At 40.7% G+C, this 17,610-nt stretch overlaps 1 protein-coding gene across 2 annotated transcripts in view; it reads left to right on the top strand.

Moving 5' to 3' along the window:
* The window catches only part of LOC122793140, a 291,237-nt gene that overhangs the window by 174,544 nt on the left and 99,083 nt on the right, over positions 1–17,610 (top strand). For both annotated transcript variants that reach the window (XM_044060925.1, XM_044060914.1), the window contains exon 5: positions 13,888–14,063. In XM_044060925.1, coding sequence (XP_043916860.1) covers positions 13,888–14,063 — 176 coding nt within the window. The remainder of the gene's footprint in view (positions 1–13,887; positions 14,064–17,610) is intronic.

Here is a 17,610-nt window from a genome sequence, read left to right on the forward strand (position 1 = left end):
ACTCTACCCTTATCTGCTCAGCTCCATCTCTACCTGAACTCCTAGACAGAACCCAAAATGCCTTTACAGATATAGAGCAATACCTCTCAGACTATCAATTGATACTCACCCCCAAAAAAACAAAACTAATGTTTTTTTTTTTCAATGCCAAATCACATGACCTACCCCTACTTCACCATTTACTCCTCCATCAAAACTAAAATTGAACCTGTAGATCACACAAAACTTCCTGGGGTAACTATAGGTAACCACCTAAAATTTGACAAACATATTGCACTCTCAATCAAAAAAATCCACAAAAAGCTTGTCCACTTTACAGACCCAAACTTCACCTTACAAAAAATACCTGACACTCCATAGCCATGTCCCACTTCCTCCCCACCCTTCTCTACACCTCACCCATTTTCACCAACCTCCAAAAATCTTATTTAATCACATTAGAGTCTTGCTACAACAAAATAGCTAAATTTGCTACAAGTCACCCCTACAGATCTCACCACTGTACTGCCCTTTGTGAACGAAACTGGATCGAACTACCGCATCTAATATCCCCTGAACCAACTAGCTCTTGTCCACCTCATAGTTCATAAACCTGATAAATTAATTCAGGAATACACTAACTCTAGAACACTCAGATCTTCTGACAAACTCCTTCTAAAAGTCACTAAAGCTAACAATAGCTCTGGGGATTCCCTCTTTTCCAACCAGATATCTAAAAACGAAATGCCATTCCCCAACACATCCGTTGCAGCACTAATGCTTCTAATGTCCAGCTACTTCTTAGGGAACACCTAACAAACAACTGGCTATGCTCCTGTAGTACAAAGATCCACTGTAGTCACTCTATACCCATACACCCCTACCCACACCCTGCTTCCACTCACTGCTCTCTATTTTCCCCTTTCTCACAAATGGCCACAGGTGTTACTACTCCACTCTGTTCTAAACTTCCTGATACAGACTAAGTGAAACAAGTCTGTTATTCTAGGGTTGTAATAATGTAATATTTTGTAAAAATTACTGTGATGACCTCATATCTTTGTACATAGTATTGACTTTTTTCACAATGATATGTTGATCTGTATAATATGTCCCACCATTCAACTTTCATTATTACTGCACATTGCTGTTTACTCTATCATTACACATTAACTACTGCTGTAAATAGTCTTGATGTACTTGTAATGGAGCTTTTCTCCCCAAGCCTCAGCTGAAAATGGGCTACGTTTGCCCAGTCAGACTTTCCCGGTAAATAAATGTAAAAATAAATAAATAAATAAACAATATACAGGTGGGGGCATTCTTAGGTACTGCTAGTTACTATAGGAAGCTTATTCCCCACTATAATATAAAAGTTTCTCCTTTACAGACCTTACTAGCAGGCATTTCAAATGCTCAAGGAGGCTCTGAGTGGACCACCTTTATTAGCCAGTCATGACTGTAGTCAATAATTCATTATACAACAGGCATTTCTAAATATGCGGTGAGGTTTCCTGTTGTGTACTTAAGTTGCAGACTTCAGCCTAAGGATGAATTGTGCACAGCCCTAGATAAGGAGTCTCTGGGCATAGGCTAGACTTTGTAAAAGTTATAAATGTACCTGTATGTCAGAAAGTATACTGTGATTACAGATTACAACCCTCTAGATGTCAACATAGAACAAGTGGGCGGAATGGAAAACTTCTTAGATGGAGTTTAGCCTTGCAATAGTATAACATGACTATCCAACATAGGTGTACAAATACTTCTGCTACTGCTAATGGAAATGAGGATGGTCTATCTAGAGATGGGATGGGATAATGCATCAGAATTGCAGCTTTCTCTCCAGTCTAACCCACTCATTCCTAAATAGTTGTAGCAAGTGCTGCTAAGCTAACCATACAAACCTTCCTAGATTAGTCAGTAGACATCAAGAGCTGAAGTTTCTGCAGAAACTGAAGCCCATTAACATTCCAACTAGGGAGGACGTTTCCACAAAATTCCTAAAATCTGCCCCCCGCACTGTCACACCCAGTAATGATTATTATCAATAGACATATTGGGTACAATGCCATAAAAGTAAAAGGAAGTTGTTATACTGCTGCATGAAGATAGCTCAGTTGATATCTTTTCTAACTAAAGACAGTACGGTTGTGTAAAATCTTACAATAAGAGCCATCAGCAAGCCAGTCTTCCAGATACAATATTGCAAAGAAGCAGAATGTACAGGCTCAAAAGAAGCCTGAGTCAATTTTTCCAAAACAAAATTAAGGTCCCAAGAAGGAGGAATAGGTTTCCTTGGAGGCCTAATATGCAGGACATCTTTAAGAAATTGTTTGACCTCAATACAATAAATCAAAGGAGGAGTCAAGGGCAGACAAGCAGAAATGGCTGACAAATGGGCATTCACAGAAGAATAGGCCAAGCCAGACTGAAGCAACTTACACAAATAAAAGAGGGCAATAGGGACCCTACTGAAAAAGGGTCCTGATTACAAGCATGATACCAGACCAAATAATTTTCCATTTGGACATATAAGATTTTCTGGTTGAGGGTTTCCTTGCCTCCTGTAAAATCCTGAGCACATCCTCAGAAAACAGCTGCCTGAAAGAGATCAAAACTCTGTCATCCACAATGTCAGTTGCAGAGTGGACAAGTGGGGATGGATGACAGATCCCTTGTCCTGTGTGAGAAGATCCAGCTGGTGAGGTAACTTGTGATGATTGCCCCTGGCCAGATGCATTAAGAGGGGGAACCAATGCTGTCTTGGTCAAAAGGGAGTTACTAGCAAGATTTTTGGAGAGTCCAGCTGCATCTTCTGCAGGACTCTTGGAAGTTGAGAAAAAAGGAGGGAAAGCATAAAGAAACCTCCCCTTCAAGGGAAAGGAGGGGGCATCTATTTACCAGGCCAGATGGCATGGCAGCCTGGAACAGAAGACAGGAAGCTGCCTTTTCAGAGGGAGGCAAAAAGATCTACTTGAGGAATACCTCACCGATGGACAATGTCCAGAAACACATCTCTGTGAAGCATCCATTTGTGAGCCTGTGCTTTGGACCTACTCAGAGAGTCTGCCACAAGATTGTGCTCTGAATGAATGGATACTGCCTGATGAGTTAATTGATAAGTGACAGCCATTTCCCAAGCCTGAAGCACCATCCTGCACAGGATGTAAGATTTCATGCCCTGCTTGTTGACATACCACATCATTGTAGTGTTGTCTGTGTACACTTTAAAGGGGCCTGGACAAAACAAGGGGTGAAAAGCCTGAATGGCCAAAATCAGAGCCCTCATCTCTTTGATGTTGATATGGTCTGATTTCTGATGGGGATGACAAAGACCCTGAACTTTTAGGTGACCAAGAGATGCCCCAGACCTCGTGTCTGAGGAATCGGCGAGTAGCTCTTGAGAATGGTCTGGAGGCTGAAAGGGACGGCCTGGGCTGATTGCGAACTGTTGAATCCACCACTTGAACTCGTTCTTGAGACAGGGAATGAGAGGCACACTGAAAGTTAGAGGAAGATGATGCTGCAGCCAAACTGACTTGAGGTATCATTGAAGCTTTTGCATATGCAGTCTGGCAAGAGGAAGCACTGGAATAGAAGAGGTCATGAATCCCAGGGCCTGAAGAAACTCCCTGGCTGGCATGGCAGTCAGGGGAAGAAGACACTGAAAGAAGGCTGTCAATGACAATATCTTTAGAGGTAGAAGAGAAGCCATCACTGGCAACATCTGAATCCTGCAACCCAGATGCACATGATCCTGAGAGGGAGTCAGGACGGACTTTTGGAAGTTGATAGTAAACCCCAGACTTTGAAGAAGAAAGATGGTGAACTGCAGATCCTGCAACAATTGACTGGGAGAAGGTGCCTGAAGCAACAGGTCATCCAGATAAGGAAAAATCTGAATGCCTTGGAGTCTGCAGAAGGCAATCAGATGAGCTATGCATTCTGTGAATAGCCTTGGGGCAGTAGAGAGGCCAAAGGGCAAAGCAGAGAAAAGAAAATGAGAGGAAGACACAGAGAAATGTAAAAACTTCCTGTACAGACGGTGAATAGGTATATGAAGGTAAGCATCTTTCAGATCCAGGAATACCAGAAAAGCCTAGGGTAATAAAAGAGGAAACAAAGTTTGAAGAGTAAGCATCCAAAACAGAAGGGATTTCAAGAAAGGTGTTGAGCCAAGAGAGATCCAAAATAGGTCTCCAACTGCCTCTCCTGGAATAAAACCCCCATCCCACTTGTGAAGGGGGGGACAGGTCGTATGGTCCTTTGGTTCAACAGGGACCCTAGAAACTCCAGGAAATAAGGAAGTTGCTCTAGAGGAAGTTGAGGAATCCCAGAAAAAGGAGGTAGAGATTTCCATGCCATGAAGTAACCCTGACAGATGATGGTAAGAACCCAAAATTCTGAAGTGATAAGATGCCAATTTGGAAGACAAAGAGAGAGCCGAGGGAACAAAGGGCTCTGGTCTAAAGTCAGGGGGGAGACTTGTCAAAGAAAAGCAGGCTTATCAGATAAGGGAGGGTTTGGGGCCACAGAAATCTGAGAGTTCTTAGCAGAGGGTCCCACCTCCCACCCTTCCTACCCTTAGAGGCCTGGCAGGGTTGTCTGAGACCAAAAGCAGATCTAGAAGGATAATTTCCCCTGAAACTTAAGGATGGAAGAGACAACAATATGTTTAAAGTCTTGCAAGATTTTGCCTTTCTCTTGAAGAGACTTAAACAAGTCAGCAGCAGCACTCCCAAAAAAGATGTGTATTATCCAAAGGAGCATCCAATAACTTGGCCTTAATGCCCTCAGGAAGAGACTGGAGATGAAGCCAAGAATAACAGCCTCATGATGGACCCAAAAGCTACGGCCCTAGAAGAGGCATCAGCAGCATTATAGCTACACTTAGACTGGCGAGTCACTTGAGAAGCAGAACCTGACAAAGATAAGGCAGAGGATTTGCCATCAGAATCAGGGAGGGCAGAGATAACTTGACAATCCTGAGCAATGAAGACCAGAGCATACCTGGTCATGTGGGTCTGGTAATTAATAGCCCTAAAGGCCAAACTAGAACCAGTATAAAGTTTCTTGCCAGTCATCTCCATTGCCCCACTATCCTTATCAGAAGGCAAAAGTTTGGAAGAGGGCAAAAGTTTGGTTTGTCAGAAGAAACTGATACCAGAGCAGGATCAGCAGAAGGACATTTAAATAAAAATAAACAATCATCAGGAACCTTACAGAGCCTATCAGGTTTCTTAGGAGCAGGAGGCTGAAAATCAGGGGACTTGGAAGCAGCAATGAAAGTATTTAACAAGGCAGCCATCACAGGAGGAATTGCCAGTCGTTTAGGAGTATCCACCTGAAGCAACTCATAATATCTTCTCTAAATATCTAGCACTTGAGCAGAATCCCACTTAAAGAATTCCATCATCCTAGCAATTGTGCCCCCAAAGTACAATTCCTCAAAAGGCAACTCAGGGTTAACATACTCTTCTGCATCAGAACTGTAAGCCAAAGGTGAAGGCATCTGTGAAGAATAAGACAAAGACCCCTCACCAGACAGGGAATCTTCAAACGAGGAATCTGGTTGCCTAAACCATTTAGAAGGGGTAGAGGTCCAAGATAGAAGGGGTACTGAAACCCCTTGAGGAGGCATTAGGGCCATTTAGGCAGAGAACAACCTCTGAGTAAACTCTTGCCATTCCTTATGACAATCCATAGGACAAGGTGAAACATGCTTCAGTTTTTGTCTTTCCTTAGAAGGACATCAGCCCTAACAAATACTGGAGGTTCTGACCTTTGGCAAGATTCAAAGAGATCCTGGAACTTCCTCCCTGACCAATATCTGCAGAATCCCTCAAGAACCCTCTGAGATAATCAACCATGGTTGCCCCTTGATGTCCAGAGCAGATGCCTGTAAAGCCTCAGAGGACGTGTGAAAAGACAGATACATGTCAGCCTCCCAAGGGGTAGCAGTAGAAGAATCCAACAAATGCTGAATGACCTACATAGCTATTACCTGCTTCTACAGGGACATCCAGTAGTGACTGGACATCTAAAGAATCTGGCCGAGGAAGTATCTTGGGGTTAAAGGATTCCACCTTAGTACCCTGGGCTAACTGACTAAGTCACTGTTTTTTCAAGAAAATGACCAGGGAAGACAAATGGCTTTGGAGTGTCTTAGGCACAAATGCCTTACAGATACTACAAGAGGTATCGTCGTGGGAAGCCCCCAAACAAAAAAGACTCTGTTCATGATGATCCTTATGGGGAATCTGCCTCCCACACTGACATTTCCCCCTCTTGGACAACAGATTTTCTCAGAATGTCCAGATTTTTGCCTCATATTTTTGGTCTGTTTCTTATAAAATTGTGGTTTTCTGGCAAATTACTGCTGGTTGAAGTCAGAAAATAATGACAGACATTTGAGTTTCAGACTTCACGGCCTAAAAAAATTCATGCTAATCCAAAACCTATTTATTCTAGCAGCTTTCTAAGTTTTTAATAGCAATATTTAAAAAGTGTCCCTATTTTGGGACCTTTGTCCCCCCTATTATTTATGACTTTGTCCAGATTTCTTGCTCTAAGGGGTTAAGTGGTATGATAACATGAACTCTGGATAGTGATAAAAAATACAAGACCGAGAAAGTAAAGTTTTAAAAAGAAAAAGAAAAGAAAAAATAACCCTAAAGGGGCATTTGTCTGGTGTTCTAAAAACAGCAACAAAACGTTCAAAACAACTGCATTCAAACTGGCGGCAAAAGAAGTTCTGGGTAGTTGCATCTGTATGTCCCTTTTATGACTTACATTCTGTGTGAGGAGCATAAATGTGACGTACAGCACAAACAAGATCCTTTTCAAGCTTTTCCATACTGGCAGAGCGATGGGCTGCACGGGACGGAACATCCCTTCTTTAAGGAATACTGCAACAGTGATATAGAAGGACATCTGTCCATTTCTACTGGCTTTACACTAGATGTTGGAAAGCTTAAAGTTTTCTGGATGACAGCCATCATCTGGCAGACACTCAGCAATTTTGCATCCTGGCCGCTCCCAAAAGTTATTAGAGCTGAGCAAAGACAAAGTGGTTGTGGCAGCCCTAAGGCTCATTTAATTCACACTAGAGCAGCTTTACAACTACAATGCAGACATGCATTACATTTGTTAAATAGGGGCAATTCCACCTCTCTCAGTCTTTCTGTATCTTAGCAGGCATTCCTTAGTGGTTTAATACATATTTGAAAAGTTTATTTTTTTGCAGACCAAACTGATACAGAGATAAAGCGCACAGGAATAAAATACTATTACCTTTCAGGGAATTTTAATATTACTTAGCACACAATTAATCAGCAAACCAAGAATCAAATTAATAATGAATATTCTTTCTCTAAGTGTTCCACAGATGAATCAGGTTACACAAGTCGCTAGACAGCAGTAAATTCCATGCCCAGCTCAGACTGTTCATCCATCACATTAATTAAATTTAATCAATGTTATAGTACTTCAACAGAATTAACAGAGTGGAAGATTCTGATACTCCCTACAAATTAACAAGTTCCAAGCTGGAAACAAGGGCTTTCTCTCCCTTGTCAATATTCACATTTTCTATCAGCACAATACAGAACTACTCCAAACTGGATAATCCCCAACTGCATTGTAAACTATAAATAAACGTGTCGAGCATCATGATCTCTATAACCCCTTCTGATGGATAATCATCTCAAGTGCTGGAAATACTCTTGCAGCTAAAACTTACCTTCTGTCAAAAACACACGGTCTAGGTGAGATTAGGGTTGCCACCTTTTCAAATGCCCAAAGTGGGACAATTGTGGAATAAACATCAGATTTTGCAGGCCAAAATATACCCACAGCCAATACAAAGGACAGAACTTCACTTTTTTGCCTAAATAAAAGCTTATTCTTGTAGAATTTTAGTTGCGTATTCTATGTCTGATAACATTTAGATGTTTCAATACAGAATAACTGTTTTATGCAACTATTGCATAAAATATAGGAAATAATTTTGCCCTAAAATCTCAGGACATCGGCCATTTTTACAATTTTTTTGCAGGACACAACTGCCCAAAGAGGGACTGTTCCTCGCAAAGTGGGACAGGTGGTAACCCTAGGTGAGATTTGTATATTTTGCCTTGGATCCTCCCCAACCATGTATGTCTTCACACCTCGTTCTTTAACAGTAGATAGAAACTTTGGGAAGAAAGGGGGACAGCAGAAAGGGGGGCAGCATCCTGTGAACAAAACATCATCTTGAAAACAATTTAAGAGGCTATTTTTAAATAAATCTCCTTAGCATTTCATTCACTTAGATTTCTATAAGCCCACATTTTTTTCTATTGTTCATCACACTTCACTACACCTGCACCACAATACCTAGAATTAATACAATGTGTTATGAATGTTTTGTGTGCTCAGCTTTCTAAATGCATTAATTTAAAATTATCCTACAAAAACCAGTGCATGCCAATTATTATAGGAAAAACAAGACACACTGGTATCATACATAATGACACCAAGGTTAATCATTTTTTGGCATAAAAAGTTTTCAGTCTGCCAAGGGAAAAGTCAGCCTAACCTGACATTCAGAATAAAACTATAATCCATTTTTAATGATACACTGCACTAAAAAAAATAACATTCCATATTAAAAGTTTTGCTCAGTAAAAGATGAACCAACTCCACCACATTCATAAATGGCTAGGCTTAAAAAAGCCCTAATGGTCATTCGCCTAGTACACACCTATGAACCTATGAACAAATAAAATCCTGAACGGTACATAAAAATACATTGTCACTAATCCATTAACAATAAAAAAGTTTAGATCACTAATCCCTGTAGTCATGTGCACGGTCCCCGTACCCACGACCACCAGCACCACATTATGGGTGAAAAAAGAAATGTTGCATGCTATGTGACTTTTACAATAATTGTTAATTTACAAAGTTCCTTTCAATTGTAAATTTTGCCACTAGACCTCTAAAGCTAAAGACATGCACAATCGAAATAAAGATTAGCTTTCAGAACCACTTATCTGCAATCTACTATGAAATGATTCATGCCTCAGAAACCACTTTCTTGGTCAATCCTTCCTCATGGGGTACATGTCCCAGCAATACACACAGACATATAAATTAACCCTCACCTTCAGACATAGCTTTGCCTTCACACAGACACAAACATGCACACTCGCACAAACTCACACACACACACACACACACACACACACACACACACACACACACACAAAACTGTATTCCGTTCTGTTTACATATTAATGACTATGTGTGCATCTTATCAGAACTGAGTCACTGTTAGCAGATTTTATCTCCAAATGTATAAACTGATACATCAACTTGACATTAATTCCACAAAAAGAACAGAAACTGGCAAGTACCATAATCCGTTAAAACTAGAATCCTATTGCTAATACTTACCTTACTGATGCTTACATTTTGATAGCAGAAACATGCAACAAAAGACTAATATTTAAACCAGTCAGTAAAAAACTGAGCAAATAATGGCTGTCTGAAAGAATTTCAGCTGTGAGCAAAAACTTCTATTTCTAAGAAGCAAGCAGGCTATATAGTGTGTGCGTGTGTGTATGTGTGTGTGTGTGTGTGTGTGTGTGTGTGTGTGTGTGTGTGTGTGTGTGTGTGTGTGTGTGTAAAATTCCATTACAGGTCAGTTTTCTGAAAGATGTATTTATCACCTCACATTTATAATATATAATGAATTGAAATAAAACTGTAAAATCATTAAATGACCAACCATGATGTAGGCCCTAGTTTACAACAAAATACTCTACAAATATACAGTTTTCTAACATAAGCTACTTCATTTGCTCAGAAACACATTTAATGCATATATTAATACACCTCATAGCCTTACCTCTGTGAAGACAAATCAATGAGGTTTGCAGAACCACTTGGTTTTGATATTTACCAAAGCTAATAATGTCATCATGCTGCAGTGGTGCAGCGGTTAGCATTGTCGCCTCACAGCAAGAGGTTCTCCTGTTCAATTCTCGGCTGGAGCGCCTTCTATGTGGAGTCTGCATGTCCTCCCCATGGTCAAGTGACGTTAAAAGACATGCAGGTAGGTGCGTGCATGAATGGGTGTGCCTTCTTCTAAGGTTGGGCGTAGGGCTGGCAACTCGGTACCGTAAAAAATCCACAGCCAATCATTAGCAGACCGGAGTTCCACTGTGGCAACCCCTAACCGGGAAAAGCCGAAAGACATTACTAATAATGTCATCATCATTCAACTATCAGAATCGTGGTATACTTTAAAGCTTATGTCTTATATATCCAGAAATCTCCCTAAGTACGGTACTATTATGTGACAGTTTTTAGTGCTAGCCATGTTATTGTACTCATAGGGTCATGTGATGGACTACACTGATCCATGTTCCACTATCTCACACTACAGAAATAAGGGAACTGCATAAGGTTCTGAGTAGGCCTTGCTGGAGGCACAGTAACAGCTAGTGTTGTACCACAGTCCTGGCGTTAATGGTCACAGGTAATACTGGAGTATGTTCCACAGCTACTGCAATGTATGTCCTAATAGCATGAAATCTATATAAAATGTTCATTTGGTCTTACTGGTGGCATACCATCATCTGTTATAATACTGTGCTGCAGTGAAAAAGGGGAACGGTTCAAAAATGCACCTGTCAATGAAAAGTTTGCACACAAGAGTTCTGTGTATAGCAGTACTACGATATAGAAGTTACTTTTGCAGCCACACTGTAACTGGTTTGTGACTTTCTGTAGTAACTTTGGGAAACTCATTCATTGGTACAGTATATATTTCATGCTGGCTATGATACCCACTCACAATAGTATGTATATATTATTGGAATATGAACAATTTATACAATGCTTTGTGTCACCACAATACCTTTGTATAATTGTATTTCAAGGCAGTTATAACTTTCATACATAAGGGACTGCACAACGTCTTAGGATTAATTTCATTTGTTGGGACAGCTTTCCAGCTAATGGAAAATTACAGGGTCATGTAATTCTACACCCTCAGAGCTGATTCTGGTGTCATACTTCATACTCCCTGAGAGAAGGCTGCACAAGAGAAATGCACCAGTTTGATTTCTGCCAACACCCATTTGCCATATTAAGTGGAATGATGTAGAACTTTAATATTCCTGTATGGAAACACTGTAATCTAAACATCTCAGGCTAAATACATTTAGTAAAAGTTGTTGTTGTTGTCTTTCGGCTTTTCCCGGTAAGGGGTTGCCACAGCGGAACTCCGGTCCGCTAATGATTGGCAGTAGATTTTCACGAACGTTAAGGTGCCAGCTCGATGTTTGACCTTCAACAAAGGCACACCCATTTACGCATGAGTTTTGAATGCCCACTCAACCGTGGGGAGGACATGCAGACTCCACACAGAAGGCACTCCCCGCACTCCAGCCGGGAATCGAATGGGAGAACCTCTTGTTGTGAGGCAACAACGTTAATGCTGCACCACCGCAGAAGTTATTCTTTAAAAAAACTTTAAGAAGCTAGCCTGATGGAGTAAAGGAATAAAGACCTAATTAGGGCCCAGGCAGCATGAACTTGAGTAGCAGCTTGGGCATCTGGAAGAGTAAGCCGGGAGCATGGACATTTGTATTCTGAGATGTGGCATGCTGGGTAGATCTCTGACTGAGCTCTGATGGTGGTTGGGGCTCAGAGAAATTCCTGGACTGGGCACTCAGGATAGTCAAGGAGGCACAGCTTCTCTATGGTCCATGGCAGGTATTTCTTCAGATGCTATCCATGAATGCCTCCTGAGCCTAATGTGCAATTATGACAGCAGTGGGGTGAGTGATAAAGGTAGTTAGGGACTCATGATGTAGAACCACACAAATGAATGCTCTTGGTACCATATCTCATATCTCAGTATGGAACCCCTCACTCATGAATGCTAATGATCACTGCAAGGGTAAATCCTTCAGAAATGGGAGTGCAAGGGTTATGTCAGGGCAACCTAGAAAGAAAGAAATGGGAATTCTCTGGCTGTGCAGACATGATAACCAGGAAGGACAGCAGAGGGGTAAATGGGGTTGTGGTAAGAAGTAGAAAAAAACTTTGAAAGGGTTAGGGTTTCCCTTTAAACAGTCCTATGCACTGTAAAAATCAAAAATGATCCAAAGCAGGCAGGTTTAACACAGCTGCCACAATCTGAAACTCCTACATCCAAAATGACTCATTCTATCTGTAACCTACACACAATCACATTAGCAGTAAAGTTTGCTTTCCACCTTAAACATGATATCTAAGAATGGTAGACAGGGCTGGACCTAGCATCACACTCAGCAGTTCTTATTAGTTATGAGTTACTCACTCATCAGTTAAATTGCCCAAAACATTGCCCTCTATTTCATGCCCATCAACTAGTTACCTACTGACCTGTACATTTTGGGGCCCATCACTACTTAAAGGTAAGCCGGAGCTGGTCTCAGAGCAAGGTGTGTGTGTGTGTGTGTGTGTGTGTGTGTGTGTGTGTGTGTGTGTGTGTGTGTGTGTGTGTGTGTGTGTGTGTGTGTGTGTGTGTGTGTGTGTGAATATGTCTCAACCTCTTAGTGCAAGAATCATGATTTTTGATAGAATAACAGATTTTGCATTACCATGCATTTTCTGAAGGACATGCAATCTGAAACTCAAACATCTTGTCATTATTTACTGAGTTCAGTCTTCAATGATTTGCCAAAAAACATAACTTTTATGAGGAACAGACCAAAAAATATGAGGTAAAAATCCGGACATTCTGCAAAATTCTAGACAGTTAAGAGGAATTTTGTGTGTATGCATGCTAGTGGGTCCACGAGTGTCTGTTTATGAATGGCTATAATGTACTTCAGTGTGTGTGTGTGTGTGTGTGTGTGTGTGTGTGTGTGTGTGTGTGTGTGTGTGTCTGTGTGTGTGGCTGTATGTAGGTCAGTGCATGTGTGTTCTTGTCTTTGTACCTGCACTACAGCGAATGTGGTAGGCACTCCAATGCATGGTTTTACCAGCTACATAGTGGAGAGATTCATAGTTATGTAAATTCCTGTGTAATCAGATGTTGCCGTGTAGGGTAACTGGATGACTGTGAAGTGGTCCTTTAACACTGCAGCACAAATCAGTTCAACAGTGCGAGAAGTGCAAGGTGATTTGTGCTGCAGCAATATTTTCTATGAATTCTGACCTCTGTGATGAACAAATTTATAACTCAGCTTCTGCATCTAGTATTTGTTTATGAGTATTTGTATTTCTCATTTATTTCAACATGCAACTAATTCACTGAAAGTAGTTTCCTTCAATGAAGGTGACCAACACAGCATTTCATGAAAAAATATCCATTCAGAAACTCAGCTGTTTTACATGGGTAAGGATAAATCCCTCACACTTCATTCAGGGAGGGAATTCAGCCCAAATTTAGGCATCTAACCATGGGATCATCACTTCTCAGGGAAAAGTGAAACTTTCCAAGAATTGTAAATAAAGAATGCCATTCTGCAAATTATTTGACAACAAGGCCGCAGACTGCTGTCTACATTTTAGTATGTATGTTAATTCATTAATTTTTAGGTTATGTTAGCTAATATAAAAAATAAAATTATTTGTCTAGAGAATTACAGTAGTTACTATATGGTTCTTATATCTGAATGCATACTTGTGTTTGGTAATTTATGACAAGCAATTGTCTCATAATTTATATACAGTGCTCACTGTCAAGATGATGTAAACTCCCATCTTCAGTATAGTACATACAGTCTCAGTTTTACTTCCAAATGACAGGAATGATGTTAGGACAAAAGCATGACAGATATAAGACTCAAAAGGCTGCTTTCGACTGACTCACTGTGGACGTTTTCAATGACCATCTGTCTGTTTTATTTTACTTTGTTTTAGGGTTATGGATTCACTCACTGCTGAAGAAGCAGCCATCTGCATTTGAACTTGCTGAGAAACCACAGGAAGTGTTCTACCTGCCTCCAATCCAAAGATCTGAAAAAGAATCCGGACATCAGACTCAGCAGCATTGCTACACATACTCCTTCTCCATCAGCAGGGGGATAATTGTCAAGGTCTTGAATGATTTTTTTAATGAATTCTACTGTTAGTTCATCTATCTAACTATGATCTAAAATTATTTGGTCTGTTTTAGATGTCATTAAAGCAACACTCACAGCAGTTCTGGTCTATACAGTTCTATATGGATATACAGACTCCTCCTAACTGGTGTTATATTTGTAGTGGCAGTAGTGAGGTGTTACAATGTATGAAGTACCATACTGCTGATACGGCATGAAGCAAAGGCTGTCTCTCTGCTTCTAGAACTTATGTAAGAGACACTAGGCCAATTCTCCCATGGGGAGAGATTCCAGAAATTAAGTTAAAAAATAGTCACCAAGTAATTAATAGGTTCATAGATAGGTACTAGGCTATCGGCCCTAGGGTCTATATAGGCCTACCCAAAAAGGTTCCCTGGCTTTCGCCACTCAAGAAAATTATTTTCCTGTGCCCCTGTCAAGCAGTGCTGCAGAAGTGATCTGCGGGGTGAATTTTCTATTTCCCATCCAGTCGTCAAGATTTTTCTAAAAAGAGGGCCAATGAGGAGCTTTGCTTGACATGAATGGGTAGTTTGTTCCAGAGTATGGGAAGTCTCTGGGACAGGAATCTATCCCTCCAGCATGTTCTGTTTATTGTGGTGACAAGGTTTAGGTCCCTGGAGCATGTGGTTCAGAGAGATTGGGATTTCTGTAAGAGTAGCATGTCCAACAGCTCTAGGTTTGACATAGCTTTGTATGTTAGGCACACATCACCTCTGAGTAGGCGATATGCGACGTCGTAGAGCTGAAGTTTTTTAAGACGGTCTGAGTATGGCATCTGTTTGAAGCCAGTAATCCTCTTAGTGAGGTATTTCTGTGGCCTTTCCAATTGTTGTAGGTGTAGCTGTAATATGAGAAGAAACTGGAGCACCCAACAAAAATCCACAGATATTGGTGTGACATACAGGCTGCACAGAAGGGACCCTAGCCAAGAGCAAATGCTGTGAGGGGAACAATGCACCAATGAGCTGCCCCATATCATCTTAAAAAAATAAATAAATAAACAAAAATTTTGGAAACAAACACTTCTGTCTGCATAAACTGTATCTGAAATCCAGCCATTCAGCCATCCTCAACCCCATTTCCCATTTTGCATATGGGGTCGGGATATCACTTCTGCAGTGACAATCATCTCAAGCCAAGGTTTACACCACCAGGTGGCTAGTCCTGCTGCGGTAGTTCATTCACACCATTCACTCACACACACTCACCTACAGCCAATTTACAGTGTCCAATCCACCTACTGCACATCTTTTTAATATGGGAAGAAACCGGAACATCTGGAGGAAACCCACATGACCGCAGGGAGGACATGCAGACTCCACACACAAGGCACAGAATTGTATCTGAAATATAGCACCTTTATTTAAAAAAAATCATGTAGTGCTTCAATTTGCAACTCTATCAATTTTCAAGTATAACCTCATAACTGCTGCAGTTTGAGCTGAAACACTGGTATTATGCTCAACTTCCCAAAAAAGGGAGAATATAAAATTTCTTGTCAGACTATATTTAGTTCCTTTGATATTTCAGGTACGCTGCACAACAGTATCACTTACACAAAGATATCTTTCAAAAGAAAGCATAAGCTACAGTTCAGACTGTACTACATTCTTTGGGAGACTGGAACTACTGGAGGTACAGAAAAAGCACAATCAAGTAAGTAAATTTACCGTAACAGTAGATGTTCAAATAAATCACTGCTGCAGTAGCCTAAGTTGTGTGTGTTGTATCCTGCCAAGGATAGGAGAATTGGCCAGCTTCCAAAACTGAAAGGCACCTTCCAGACGCCATAATCGCTGAATAGCTTGAGGAGAGCAGTATAAACGTCAGTGGTTAGGGTGCCCAACATTCAGAGCTTTCTTACCTCAAAGTAAGGGAGGCTAGAGACCTGCCAGCCAAGTATGTGCTAGGATTACAAGAAAGTATCTGCACCTTGGCATAACAAATAAAAAAGCGAATGGAATGAGGATGTTCCAACTGTAATAGCGGCCTACTCGAGCATACAATTTTATGGTAAGTTTCCATTAACAACCATACTATGTTAAACATTAGATTACTGCTGCAGTAGCCTAAAGCTATATGGGTAGAATACCAAAGCTTAGAAAGAATGGGAGGTTGAAGAAAGGTCAGAGTCCATAACCCCTAGAGAGTAGTCCCAGGAAAGCCTGCCCAGGACCATGAGAAAGAATCTAATTTGTAGGGCTCTGTAAAAGGTACATAAGATGACCATGCATCTACCTCAAGCATATTTCTACAATAAGGCTTTTCTCGGAGAGAATATATGAAGCCTGATAAGTCTGACTGAAATTGGTTATTAATTATTACCACCCAGACTATCATATTCAGTCTGCAAAGAGGTCAGGATCTGGCACCCGCTTATGGGGTTGTATGTGTACACCTGCAAAGATCCTGGGGGACTTAGATGTCAGAAAGATGTTGACTGTTATCAGTGCTTGAAGGCCCTGAAGCATCTATGTGCTTCTCTGTCCATCTGCAGGATCCCACAGAGCTTGCACTTTCACCACTTTTAAAACAGCTCCTTGACCTGAATAGTGTGTGGTAAATGACTGGAGGGGTGCCAGAAGGGAGAATAGAAGACTTGGATTGTAAGCTAAACTGTCTACACACTATTCACTCTCCTCTTTACAAATTCCAGAGCTGGAATCTAAAACATCAAGGGGTTCAGATAGTGAATTTGGACTGATGTGAGGCAACAAGATCATCAATACCGTGTACCTTATAATCCCGAGTAACTCCACTGCAGATGCTTGGTTTAGGCTGAAGAAACTTAGAAAGAATTATTAAAACATTTCTGCTTAGCCTGGAAAAAAGGCTCTTCCCAAGGTCAAGTCCAGCAAACATCCCATGAGAAAAATATTCTATGAGATAGGATGAGAGAAGACTTCTGCAAATGAATTAGAAAACCCAGATTGAGTACAAGTTCCTGAACAGTTCCCAGTGACGCTTGACAGCTGGGAAAGAGAGTCTGCAAAGATGAGATAATTATCCAAATGTGGAAAATATGAATGCCCTGAAATCTCCAATAAGCAATTACTGAACTTGGCATTTTGTGAATACCCTTGCTACTGCTCAGTCTGTATTGCCTCTATTCTTAACTCTCTCACTATCTTTCTGGCTATCACTTCCGTAACTGAAACCAACATTCTACCTTTTCATGTACTATAACAGTCAGTGTCATAGATTGCACTATCTACATACTATTTTGGACACTACCTACTCATAGGCTACATATGTGGTGAGAGTGGCTATTATTGTCTATAACGTTTTAACGCTATAGAATTGTCTAGATGTCTAGTATATATTGTAACATACTTTGTTCGTCCAACTTATTTGTGTAGTATTTCTAATCTCATTTGTACTGTATTGGATTATACTGTATTTGTATTGTACTGTATGTGGAGCTTTTCTACCCAGGCCTCTGCTGAAAACTGGTTATGTAGACCTAGTCAGACCACCCCGGTAAACAAATGTAATAATAATAATGATGATGATGATGATG

Source organism: Protopterus annectens, chromosome 1.part0, assembly GCF_019279795.1.
Source record: "Protopterus annectens isolate FY-2018-M chromosome 1.part0, PAN1.0, whole genome shotgun sequence".
Lineage (NCBI taxonomy): Eukaryota > Metazoa > Chordata > Ceratodontiformes > Protopteridae > Protopterus > Protopterus annectens.